The 13,148-nt window shown below is 50.0% G+C and overlaps 1 protein-coding gene across 1 annotated transcript in view; it reads left to right on the top strand.

Moving 5' to 3' along the window:
* Nucleotides 1-9,371, top strand: part of ELL (elongation factor for RNA polymerase II) — a 53,683-nt gene extending 44,312 nt beyond the window's left edge. Inside the window, exons 8-12 of the mRNA XM_075412025.1 lie at nt 1,074-1,569; nt 4,542-4,608; nt 6,577-6,748; nt 7,679-7,723; nt 8,745-9,371. Of these exons, the coding sequence (XP_075268140.1) occupies nt 1,074-1,569; nt 4,542-4,608; nt 6,577-6,748; nt 7,679-7,723; nt 8,745-8,849 (885 nt within the window). The 3' untranslated portion in view covers nt 8,850-9,371. The remainder of the gene's footprint in view (nt 1-1,073; nt 1,570-4,541; nt 4,609-6,576; nt 6,749-7,678; nt 7,724-8,744) is intronic.
* Nucleotides 9,372-13,148: the final 3,777 nt, after the last annotated feature.

The following is a 13,148-nucleotide window of genomic DNA, read 5'->3' as shown; positions in this document are numbered from 1 at the left end:
CTCTGGGCACTAAATAATCTTCCCTCGGTGTTTCTGCAGCCCTGTGCTGCCAGGCAGGCACGTAGGGCTGCGCTGATGGCTGTCCGAGGTAATTCTGGCTGCCTCGGGCTGGGCTCGGCCCGGCAGCCGTAGTTGTGGCTCTGCGCCGAGCTCTTCGTTCTGCTGACCGACGGCTGGGCTCTTCCACGGTGCGGCATCCCCGGGCTGACCCGCGGTCTGCAGGCACAGAGCTGCGCCCAGCCCGGCCTCTGCCTGGCCAGGAAGGGCTGATGGGGACAGGCAGGAACCACTGCTGGTTTAAAAAAGGGACACTCAGGCCACGCTGGCCCGTGTGATGTGGCTTTTAAAACTGCTGCAAGTGTCCTGTTTTGCTTTAAATTCCGAGAATTTAACAGTTGACAATTTCTTAACGTCATCTGGGAAATGCCCCTTGCTTGAGAAGAGGAAGGAGTGGTATCGCTGACCGCAGAGCTGGTAAAATCGGTTGGGAATGAAATGGAGAACTTGTGACCCCCTCCCTGCTCCAGAGGTCGGAGCACATCTTCCCTGCCCGGGGACTCTGAGATGCTCCGAGTGTCATGCCACAGCCAGAAGCGAGGATGGGTGCTTTCGTGGTGGTTTCCATTCTCTGCTGAGTGGCTGGGCCCGGGGAGGGTGAAGGACAGGGGTTTGCTTCTCAAAGGCTGGGTTTGCGATGAGGTGCAGTGAGAGCAGGCCGGGTTGCGTGGCCTGACCATGCACAGAGCAGGAGATCAGTAATTGCTGGTGCGGTGGTGGGTTGCTCTTAAGCTTTCCCACTGATCCGTGGGCTCCAGAGCAGCTGTTGGGATTGTCAGGAAGCAGCTTGGGATGGATCAGCTGCTGTAGGACCTGGTGGTCCTGGAGTCTGTCCGGGACCAGCCCGTGTCCAGGACTGGCCTCGGAGCAGGGACACTTGGTGGCAGCTCCCGTTGATAGCAGGGCTCCCTGTCTGGGGATGCTGCCTCGGTCTCTGGTGTTGCACCACCACCTAGTGGCAACAGCACCCGCAGTTCCAGACTTCAAGATTGGTTTTTTTCTGTTTTCCTCCCCAGAAACGATCCCAGCCTCTGGAGTTTATCGATCCGCTGGCCAACAAAAAGCCCAGGATCTCGCATTTGGCTCACAGAACTCAGCCCACTTTCAACGGGAAACTGAATTCCTCCAACGGGAAGGATGCCCCTGCCCCTGCCCTGCCGCCGGCTCTCCCGGAGTCGGTGAGCTCCAGCTCCAGCCTCCCGGTGCTGGAGCTGCCGAGGCCTCACGATCCCCTTTCGGATGTCAGCAACGACCTGACTCACAACGGCAGAGACTGTGAGAACGCGGAGACGGCTGACAGACTGACTCATCCTTTGTCAACAGACTGTCCCCAAACGAGCAAGCACAATTGCAGCTCGTATGTAAAAACCAAGAAAAAATCCAAAAAGCACAAAGACAAGGAGAAGGAGAGAAAGGAGAAGAAAAGTGAAGAGAAATGCAAAGAGGAGAAGCAGGACTGTGAAGTAATAAAAAACGCTGACTTAGTTAGTGTTCCCCAGGAGCAGGTCACAGGTATGTACGGTCCAAGACACCCTCCTGTACGGCTTGTGCCGAGATAATATTGGTGTCAGCTGCGCGCGGTTTCTGCTCTGAATCCATCTGAGGAGAGAGGTTGCCTGTCCACTTGCAGAGACTGTGTGGTTAAGGAAATAATATCGCTGTCCCTACCTACAAATCAACACATGCGCTTCCTCTCAAAAGAGGAGATCAGGTTTTTCCTGTTTAACCTTTCACGCTGTTTGGAACTGCCTCAGACCGTGTCGTGTTTCTCCTTGGTAAATTAAAAGCCGTGTTAATATATGGGGATGAAAGGCAGACATCAAGATCTGTTGGAAAAAGCAGTGCTGCTTGATTGCTTACAGCTTTCCTGCTTGTTTGGTATTGTGATGACTGTTGTATTGATTTTTAACTCGGTAATGAAAAGTTAGTCACAAAAGCTTTTAATATTAGATCCAGAAGAAATGACAGATAAGTCTTGTGATAAGTGTTTAGAGCAGTGTACAGCCAGCTCTCTCAGGCTGAAAGGCCTTCCTCGTATCCTGCTGTTACTCCAGGTTTGTTTCTTTGGGGCTAACTCAACAGTGAGTGTGACCCGTTGAGATGTGATGAAGATGTTTTCCATGAAACCAGTAGGTTTCTAAGTCAACTCTAGGTACTCTTAGAGCAGAGAATACACGCCGGCTAATCCGATCTGCTCCCTTGCCAGTGCCTGCAGCTTGCCTGTTTTCGGCTGCTCGTCGGGCTCCCTTACAGCTCCCCGGAGCAGTGGGACTTCCCCCGCAGCCTCGAGGAGCATTGCAGTCCCGCTCTGTTGTTAAATTTTTGTTTGCATCCACCTTGTTTTGCTTTGCCCTGTTACTGCTTTCTGACACAGAGTCCCTCTTCGTGCTTGGTGCGTGAAAATAATCCGCTTCTGGCTCCAAAAGGACAAAAACTTGAAGCTGAAACAGCTTTGTCGAATTCCTGGACAAGGAGAGGCTTCACGGGGCTCTGGGGTTAGCGTGATACTAGCTCTCACCTTCCCCACAGTCTTCATATCACTGGCAAGCAATCAAAATGCATTTGTAGGTGCTTTTTTTTTTTAATGACAGTCCATACTTCTGATCATCGTGTGGCACTGCAGAGCCACGCTCTTCAGATACTTCTACTTTGATCTGACTTGTGTCGTTTCTTCGGTGAGCGGTGTTTTCCTTCCCCGTGTACCTCGTGTCGGGAAGGGTAGTGGATAGCTGTAGTCACATTCTCTCTCTCTAGATGTATAATTTTGTCAGTATACCGAAATGCCCCAGATTCTTTCTTTGTGAACTTGCTGACCCTTTACCACCTTTTCTGCTTTGCTTTAAAAACAGTTTAATGACTGGCTTTTTGTTAATTAGTAGGAGTCGGGTTTTGTTCCTGATGCACGCAAGGTAACGAATCCGAGCTGGACTTGGGAGTCAGCATAAACAGGATGTGGTCAGTGGCCGCCTGGGTCTCGTACGGCCAGCTCGTGTCTCGGCTGGGAGCTTTTCCTTCGGTGCCTGCCTTCGTGGGGAGAGCACGGGCCTCATCCTGCTCCTGTGCTCTGCAGCAGACGGCTGGCAGCCTGCCCCAGTCCCCCTGGGGCCAGGGGCTGCGGGGAAGCAGGGTTTCTCCCAAGAGGTTTGCTCAGGAGGCGGTGGAGGGACCTTTGGGGTCCTGTCAGCAGTCAGTAGGTGGCACTCATAAGCAAAATAAGCTGCCTTCTCTCCCTTTCTCCTCCATGATCTTCCTCACCCACGTTCTGCATCATTCCTGCTGGTGGTCAGGTAAGGACGAAAGCAGAATTGTCTGCCAGTGTCTGCAGCAGGAATTGGAGACTGCGGTGTCTGTAGTGACGCTGTTTTCTCTGCTGTTCTTCCATTCTGCTCAGGAAAGCCTTTCTGTGGAAAGGCAGAGAAAAAGCCATTTTTAAAAATAACAGGCAATTAGGTTGTTGCTTTGACATGCCTGTGTTTCTTGCTGGGGCATTTCATGCTCCCTGTGGTTTATCTGGGGTAATAATTGTGGAGTGGTCGTGTAGGTGAGTGTAGGGATGGGCGCGGTTGGGGCTCACAGGTACCTTTCCTGTGTGTCTGGGGAAGCTGTGTAGTCAAGGTTCTGCTTGCTCTAAGTAGCAGACTTGGAAAGAAGAGGAAAGAAGAAACACACTTTTGCAAAGTGGTTGAGTTAAATTCTTTGCAGCCTTCTCCACTTGCCTTTTATTTTGCTGCCTTCTCTTGGATGCAGTTGACTTTCTGATTAGGATTTTCAGTATAATACACAGTTTATGAGAAATACCCGTTTTCAAACCTCTATCCAGCAGCTTCCTTTCTCCAGACTAATAATGCAGCGTTTGGTTTACGGTGAGGATGGGGTCTTTCTTAGCCTTGCGTTCAGTCCCATTCCTCCTGAGGTCTTTGGTCCCTGCTCTTCAACTTCGCTTAAACTCCTAAACGCTCGTAGCTGAGCCTTGCCTGATTCATGTTTCTTCAGCTTCATGGAGCAGAGAACCCTTTGGTTTGTCTGCGGGGCGGTAGGGCTGCGGGAGGAAGCACTACCTGCCTTGGAATGCGCTCTGTCGTACCCCGCAGGCGTGCGGAGTGGTAACGGTGGGAATCGAGACAGTGTGGAACGGGGAGAAAAAAACCCCTGCACCTTGCTCAGCGCTCTGTTGTGCTCGTCGGAGCTCAGAAATGGGTTTCACAGTCCAGCAGTGGCCATAGCGGTGTTTATAAACCAATTACACGAAGATTTTTTGCCTCTCGGTGCATTGGCTGATGGTGGTGGTGTTTTACTGACAGACAAAGATCGGAGAAGCCTTGGAGTTTCAGCCACCTGTGAATCTGCTGTGTTTGGCAGTTCTAAGCAAAACAGAAATCCTTTAAAATTTGGTGAACTGTATATTGCAGATAAGTTTATGGAGTTTAATTGCGTAGAGCTTTAAAGTTTAAGGATGTCTAGACACAAGTTTTTCTTTTTTTCAGGTTTAAATGGAACATGCAATAATTCTAGTGTACCAACATCAACTTCAGAAATGCCAGATTATTTATTGTAAGTATATTTATCAGTTGCTTCATTGCTTTGGGGTCATGTTTCAAGCTAAAAATCACAATGTGCTGGGGATTTTTGGTGGACTTTACCGTTACTCAATCTAACCTTGTAAGATGGGTTTAAAAAAAAAAAAGTAAATCCAACTCTGCAGATAGTTCCTGAGACTAAACTGAGATCTGGTCTTTACCTCCTTGTGGAGTTCAAGGTTATCTTCCTGTAAACCAGTTTTTAAGGTACTTTGAGAAACATTGTATACCTTGAAGCAGTTTACGTGTTACAGGTGGAAGCTCTGCGAGGAAATATTCTGCTTTAGTGTTATGGAAGACAGGGCGAGGAAGGATTTTGAGAGGTTAGCTGATTCTTCCCCTGTTCAGGGCCAAGATCATCTACATAAACCAGTGAAATACTCTTCGTGGGGTGGTTGTAACCCGTGGGTTAGGATGCGAGTTGTTTCACCTCTTGACTTTTTAATCAGATCCCCTGGAGGTTAATGAAATAAATATCCTTGTCTGCCGAAGCACAAAAACCCCAGTGCCTAAAGCCAAAAATCTGCATCAAGCCCAACCTGTGATAAACAAAGCTCTGTGATGGCAAAGAAGCCTAGCTGTGGGTGGTACTCCCTGTGCACGTCTGCGGCGTCGGGTCTGGCTTGGCTGTGCGGCGATCCCTCAGAGAGAGCAGAGAGGTGGAGGAGGCGGCAGCCGCTCCGGGCTCTGCGGGAGCAGTCGCTGGAGCTGCCTGGAGGATACGCAGGGTTCTTGCATGGTTACAAAACTGTGGTTTGCTGGGCTGTATGAACCTTGCAAACCACTTCGAGCTGGCGTTTCTGGTACCATTCAGAAGAATGGGGATGGCTGGGGTGTTTTTCGTACAATGGATGTGCTGATGCCTTCTGTAGAAGGATCTCGCAGCTCCTCAGTCCATCTCCAGAGAAATCCTGTAAGGTTAATGAACTCCTGGAAGGTCTGCATCTCACCTTTTGGTACAATGACTGGTTGGATGGTCAGCTCTTTAAATTCTAAGAGCTGTCGCTGGTATTTTGAGCACAGAGACGTATGTTTCATACCAGCAAGGACAACTTCCTCACCTCATAGCAGCGTATCCTCTATAAATGCTTATTTATACTGACCCCTCGCAAAAGCTCAGTTCTTGAAGGCTGGAGCACGTTTGGGTGAACAGAGTGAAAGTTTTCCCTTCATTTGATACCAGAGTTAGCTTATGCGTGTTCATGCACTGAGCTGGCACAGTTGCAGGCAGCGTAAGGTGGCAAATTAGTCACCACCTACAGAAAGAGGAGTTTTGCCATCAGAGAGGACTGGCTGCTGGGCTTTCTGCAAAATGTCGGGTTTAACGGCTGCTTGTGGAGCTGAATAACTTTCAAAGGGCCTCGGAGGCGCATCTGTTAAACGTGAGCTCTTGTGTTCAGCTCACGTTGGATATCTGCAGAAGGTAGTGGAAATACAGTCAGTCTGTTCAGCGTGGTTTCTTGTCGTGTGCTTGCCACGCAGTCGTACTGTGAGCATTTTGCAATGATAGCTGAATGCTTTTTGTGTCCCTGTAAAGACTCTTAACACTGGAAGCATCGTATTCCTGCTGTTCCAAGGTCTGGCACAGATGCAGAACTGCATGTTCTGCAGGACAGCAGGAGTTAGAAAAACTGTAGCAGTGCTATCTGAACGCCCTCCTACACCCTCAGCTACTCCCAGGCTTTGCCATACCTGCGTATTCCACCTTATCAGCCATAGATAAGGAATTCTGGGAGCAAACAGTGTCTTGTTATACACAGAGGTCAAGACAGCAGTCCTGACAGTTACCTCCGTGCCACTGTAATGCGAGCCATAAGAGGCTGTATTAGCTTTCAGATGCAGTCACCTGGTAGCCCTGTCGTCCTGGTGTTGGCGTTGCGGTATTCGTGCTGTCTGGAGAGAAGACTTACTAAACCAATTAACTAAATCATTCTCCCTCCAGAAAATACGCAGCCATTTCCTCTTCGGAGCAGCGTCAGAGTTACAAAAACGACTTCAATGCAGAATACAACGAGTACAGAGACTTGCACGCTCGGATAGAGAGGATAACTCGGCGGTTTACGCAGTTAGACGCCAAGCTGAAGCAACTTTTGCAGGGCTCTGAAGAATATAAGGTAGAAACAGAACGACATCTTTCAAAAAGCCGCTTTCTGCAAGTGGCAACGTTACACCTCGTTTTACTGCGCTGTACGCGGGGCTGTTTGGGACGGGTCGGTGTGTAAAGCGTGCTGCCCAGAGCCCCGAACTGGTGAATGCAGAACGTGCACGCAGCTGACAGCCTTGTAGGCTGTTCTTAGAACAGCTCTGCGTTCTTTCGTTTTCGAGCCGGAGCGCACATCACGGCACTTGTTGACAGGGAGAGGCCTCAGTGAGACAATTGGCGTCTTTAGCCAAAAGCTGCTGGAAGCGATTAGTGTATCCCAGCCAGAAAACTCACATTTGTGCATATGGTAGCGCACTGGGGCTGGAAGGGGAGTTAGCACGGGGTCATCTGTTTCCCCAGAATCTTTGATCTTAATAATGTAGCATTATTTGATTTGTCAGACTGATTTTAAAAGAGCTCTAACTATGCATTATCTTGAGAAAGTAAGTCTCATTGAGTATAATAAACAGATTTTTTACAGGGCGCCTATTGTACTAAGCACTGTTTCCTCCCTCAAACATCCTTCACCTCTCTCTGAGAAATTCAGTGATTCCTCACTGAATTATTTTTTTTATCTTGGGGGAATAATGAGTCTGAGCTGTGGAGGAAATGTCAGTTATGCCGCCAACCCACGCGCCTGGTACAGGTAGTTCTCGTGGCTGGGGAATGGGGACAGGGGGCTGATCCTTCCCGTGCTTCCGGTGTCAGCACCAGTGTGGTCACGGAGTCGGTGAGGCTGGTGGTAGCCATCAGATCTCACGGGAGAAGTCGTGGAGGGAGTAGGTTGTGGTCAGTATTTGGAGGAAATGGGTATATTGAGCCGTCGGTAAACGCTTGCCTGCTGCAGTAGGTTGCAGAACCGTTGACTCTTGAAAATAATAAGGTATCTTTTCCTTTTTAGACCATCCATGATCAAATTTTACAGGAATATCGGAAAATTAAAAAGGTAAGTAAAAATATCTGGCCACAGAGAAGGCTTTTGGGTGGTGCCCCCGGTGACTGAAGGAGATGGGTACTTGCCAAGTGAAAAACCCAGTCCCTGAAGCTGCGTAGCAGATCGTTGTGCGGCTCGAGCTTCTCCAGACAGTGATCCCTTCCCGAGTCGGAAGGGGTTTGTGGGGAGTCGAGGCTGCTCCTTGGATCCCAGGGAGCGCTGGGCTGCGTCAGCGGCGTGCTAGCGCGAGAAGGAGACGTGTGGAATTAGTGCCCGTGTCCCCCCAGGGAAGGAGCGGTTCGTCTGTCGGCTGCACGGGCTGAGTGGGGACGGGATCCTCCAGGTCGTGGGGTATCCTTGGGGTGATTCGGGCGCAGTCTCCACTATGAGTCACTTGGGCACGCGGTCCCCTGCGGGGCTCAGCGTGGTTTTTTGGTGCCTGGGGCACGCAGAATACTTTATGTCTCTGTATGTATATGTGAAGTTGTTGACTGGAGGGATTTATGGTTTAGCTGGATGAGGTAGAAATGCCGAGGCAGGCTGGGGCACCCATACACCAGGGGTGGGGTTTGTTTCTGCTGAAAATCTACAAATACAGCCCTGAGCTCTGCTGACCCTGAGGGGTTTGGGAGCTTTTTGAAGAGATTCTGTGTAAGTTCAGCTTTGTTTTCAAGCTCTTGGGCTTGCAGGATTCGGTGCTAAAGTGAGGGCGGCGGGCGGGTGGTGCTTGCTGGAAGCTGAGGTGTGTGGCCCGGCTGCTCCGAGCCGGGCTGAGCTTCGCTCAAGCTGCACTCGTTTCCCTGTAATGAGGCTCCTGGAGCTGCATATTGATGAAAGGGGACTTGGTTCTTTGCCTTGTTTGACCAAAGTGAGTCTATTTTAAATGGGTACCTGCTCCTCCAGCTAGAGAAGCTTCATTCCTTGGTCGTGTATTTATGCTGTGAGGTCCGATAGCCTCTCCTGGGTTCAGCGTAGGGGTCTCCAAGTCCTGAAGAATTGCCTTCCGTCACTGCATCTCCATTTTTCTTTGCAGACTAACCCCAATTACAGCCAAGAGAAGAACCGCTGCGAATACCTCCACAACAAACTGGCTCATATTAAAAAACTGATAGCAGAGTATGACCAACAGCAGTTTTAGCTGGCACTAGTCTGGACCGGGTAGGGCAAAAAAAAAAAGTCACCTGGACGTTACGTTCCCTTTTCTACAACTAGGTTCCTTTCAGAGACGAGCATTAATTCCTCGTGGTTGAAGAACTTGGGGATTACTTACGATGCCGAATCTGTCATGGCTGGGTCACCACCAGCCCAGCGCCCAGCACGGTCCTCTCGAGTTTTAGCCTCTCTGAATGTCGGAATGTAACAAATGAAAAAAAAAAAAAAAAAAAAATCTGCTTATTTGAAGCCAGCGTTTGACACTTAAGGGAAAACTTGCCTAAAGTGAACGAAGCTCCCAAAGGTTAAGAATCAGTAGTTTTCATGGATTAAGGTTTGGCATGAAGTGTAATTACCCCTGGCCCAGGTCCACTGGGTTACAAATTGTCCTTCAAATGGTGAGGAACTGGAATGCTGCTAGGTTACCTCCTTCTCTGGCACCTGCGACTGTTCATATGCAAGCTGTCTGCTCTACATGGCACCGCGTTAAATACACCACGTACCCAGAGCTCTCGTTGTTTGTTCCTGCTTTTGTCATCTCCGGTGTGTGTTCTCTCGAGGTGGTCGTGTCAGTCGGAGGGGATCAGCCCGGGGATCTGCACTGAGTGCCTCGTGCAGTGCAGAGGTGGATCCTGTGTGTAAAAACACACACACACACACAAAAAAAAAAAGGAAAAAAAAGGAAAAAAAAAAATCCCATAAGTTTTTTTGAATCCGCTTATGCGTTTGGAAGCAGCAGGCGTAAAGGTTTCACAGTGGCCTCTCCAGCATGCGCGGTCCAGTCTGCCTGCAGTAACCTTCGCGTACCGATGCTGGGAAGATTGAGACCTGTCTGTCTTTGACTTTTATAATTTTATACCAAGGCAGCCAATTTTATTAATTGCTAATGAGACTATGGTCTATTTTTGTATAAAAAAAAAAAAAAAGAGAAGCATCTTTTTCTAAAACTGTGCCTCCCTTTTCCTTTTAGGCCGAGTGTTTCAGAACCTTTCCTGTCTTATACCTGCAGTATTACGGAAGCTTGTCGGGTGCTTACCCGGAGGAGTTATTTTATTACCTGTACTGACCCGGGGAGGGGGGTGGGGGGTGCCATCCTTTCCTCTTCTGTTTTTTTTTTTTTTGTGTCTTTCTAAAGAAGCAGCAGCAGAAATTCGCTCTCGGAACAGGCGCCCGAGCGTGAGAGAAGCAAGGTAGCGTTTTCCCATGCGGGTCACTTCCACTGCGGCGCTTTATCTAGCCAGCTTCTCGGTGCAGGCTTTCTTCTGGATTTTTTTCTTTTTTTTTTTTTTTGGACTTGAAGGGAACATTTTTTAGAGTATGGCCAGGGTGTGAGAAACACGCCAAAAAGCACAAAGGTGTCCTTTAACTCTGCTGTTTCTTTCTCTCCCCTCTCCCCTTTTAATCCTGCCAGCCTGTGTGGTTTGACTTCTTCCCGCTTCCGTTTATCTCAAAGTAAAGGATTACTTTCCTGTGGCGTCTCCTTCCCCTGGAGGTTGCACTGAAGAGTCTTTCACCCTTTGAAGGAGCGGAATGGCAGAGTTAAGGAGGGAAACAGTTCTTACAAGGAGTATTTTCATTTTTTTCCGCCCCCCGAAATAGTGGGTCCATCTGCTGTATTCTTAACAAAAAAAAAAGAGAAGAAAAAAAAAAAAGTAGTAATAATTCCATTCTGGCTAGATTGGTTTTGCTGCATCATCCAGCCAGGGCCACCGCTTTGCTTTGTCACTTGTCATGTCCTGCGTTTCTCTCCGCGCCGCGTTGCCCGCAGACGTCCAGCGCTCACCAGGACTTTGCCGTCCCGTTCTTCGAACGAAAGCCTGCGGCTGAAGGACGCAGCCGAGCTGCGCATCACTGCCTGGTGACCCTCCGGCCGTGCTCCGCGACCGCCACCGGACAGCCACGCTTTTCTGCTGGGCTGCGAAACCCAAACCTGTTCGGAAGCAGAGCAGCGAAGGAGAAGGGGGGGAAGAGATACAATATCCGAGGAGTGTGGTGGTCCATGGGGCGAGCACCCTTGAGAGCCACGAGCATCTCGGGGCTTGGAGAACGCCTTGGTCCCATCTCTTCCTCTCCAGATAAAGGCAAGTGGAGGTTAGGGAGCCGTTTCTCTTGTGGGCATACCCGTTGGTGTACCCTTGTCTGCCTCCGGTGCTTCTGCTGATGGGGAAAGCTGGAAAATACACGAGAGTTAAAGGTGAGGAGCCTTTGTCTAGAAACCTTTGTCCTCCTGCTCAGCGGGGTCTTGCACCCGGTCAGTGCACGAGTTTCTGAGCGGTGGCTGGTGGCCACGTCCGAGCTCAAGCCTCTCTTAGGCTCCAGCTGCAGCGAATCTGCGTAGCTGGGGGTTCATGTGTGGAGGTGGCCGTCACCGGAGCTGCAGGAGGCTGGGAGGGGGCCTGAGCTGCCTGGAGGAGCCGGGATGCCACGCTTTCTCGGACCCGCAGTGAGATTTGTCTCTGCAAAACCTGGTCGGTGCCAGAGCTGCGAGCGGCGTCGCCGGGCGGCGAGCGCGTGGATTTGGGTGTTGAATTTCCCAGCTCCCACCCAGCAGCGCGCCGAGCCGTGGGGCCTGGTGGGAATTCATCTGTGGCACGCGAGGAGCCCGGCTGGCGGGAGAGGCAGCAGCTACAGACCCAGGATGAGTAAATTCTTCCGTGGAAACACTTCTCCTTCTGATCCTTAATATTTTGAATGGGGTTTTTTTGTTGCTTTGGGGGGGAAGGGGATAGAGATGGATCTCAATCTTTATACATCTGCTATAAGATATTTTTGCAAACAGAGTTGTATACAAAGATGTATTGTGTACATTTACATGTATATTCTGGAACTTCTAAAATTTGAATATAAAAACTGAAAATATTTAATGAATATCCAAACTGTGAGACCCAATTAGCATTCAACAACATTCTGCTTCACTTTTCTTTTGGACTGTGTTCAAGAATTGTAGTCGAATCTGCCTTTTTTTTTTTTTTCTTTAGAGATTATGAAGCTAGGCAAATTTTGTGCTTTTTGGGTTAATAGAAACCAGTTCTAGGTGATTAAGTATGATCTTAACTTATTGATACTGTGTTTTACTTTGTAATATTGTACTGTGGATAAAACTATATTGAGCCATGGAGTTGGAGTTTACAAAAGAGCTTTTCACTTTGCCAAAATGTTACAATTTAAAGGCAGCATAGTCTTCAGCTTTCCTAATCTTTTCTTAAGAGCTAGTGTCTTTTTTGTACACTAAAAAGCTGAATGCTGATTTTGCAACGTATAATAAATTCACTGTATTGGAAAACAAGCAAACAATAAGGTTGTATATTTCTTTTCAGTGCTGCTTACTGCAACAAAACTCAAAAGGGAAAGGTGATAAATGGCTGGCGTGGAGTCTGAAAGCAGGAAACTTAAAGGAGCCGAGTCAGCCCAGTGAGTTAAAGTGTCAGAGCAGTAGGTAAGAAACACGAGGAGGAGAAGGTGCTTGGTCTGGGCCATCCGTTTTCTCGCCACTTGCTGCGTACGGGGAGAGCTCTCGCCCAGAAACGGGGCTGCAGAGCGGCCGTGCTCCTCGGGGAGGCTTTTCTGGTGCTCGGGTGGGATCGGCGTCTCCATGCGGTGGCAGGAGCTGGGGGTCTGGCATTAGCACCCAGGTTTTTTTAGGAGAAAGGCTCCTTTTGAAGAGGCACCCATCACTGGTGCCGGCGTGGAGGTTTAGCGGGGTCCTGCGAGCACAGCACGGCCCCGGGAGCACGGGAGGGCTACGAGGATGAGGAGGGGACTGGAGCATCTCTCCTACGAGGAGAGGCTGAGCGAGCTGGGCTTGTTCAGCCTGGAGAAGAGAAGGCTGAGAGGGGACCTTAGAAATGCCTCAAAATATCTGCAGGGTGGGGGTCAGGAGGATGAGGCCAGGCTCTTTTCAGTGGTGCCCAGCGACAGGACAAGGGGCAACGGGCACAAGCTGGAGCAGAGGAAGCTCCAGCTGAACCCGAGGAAGAACTTCTTCCCTCTGAGGGTGACGGAGCCCTGGCCCAGGCTGCCCAGGGAGGCTGTGGAGTCTCCTTCTCTGGAGATATTCCAGCCCCGCATGGACGCGGTGCTGTGCAGCCTGCTCTGGGTGACCCTGCTTGGGCAGGGGGTTGGGCTGGGTGACCCACAGAGGGCCCTGACAACCCCTACCATTCTGTGGGGCTGGGCAGGAGGTGGTGTCAGCAAGCGAGGGTCTTGCTGCTTCCCTCGGGCTCGGTGATGTGGGACCTGCCTGGGTGATGGTGGCTCTGCCAGCACCGAGCTCCTGGGGAGGGTC

Source organism: Opisthocomus hoazin, unplaced genomic scaffold, assembly GCF_030867145.1.
Source record: "Opisthocomus hoazin isolate bOpiHoa1 unplaced genomic scaffold, bOpiHoa1.hap1 HAP1_SCAFFOLD_211, whole genome shotgun sequence".
Taxonomy (NCBI): Eukaryota; Metazoa; Chordata; class Aves; order Opisthocomiformes; family Opisthocomidae; genus Opisthocomus; species Opisthocomus hoazin.
The sequence above is the reverse complement of the archived record's forward strand: the minus strand, read 5'-3'. Positions and strand labels throughout refer to the sequence as shown.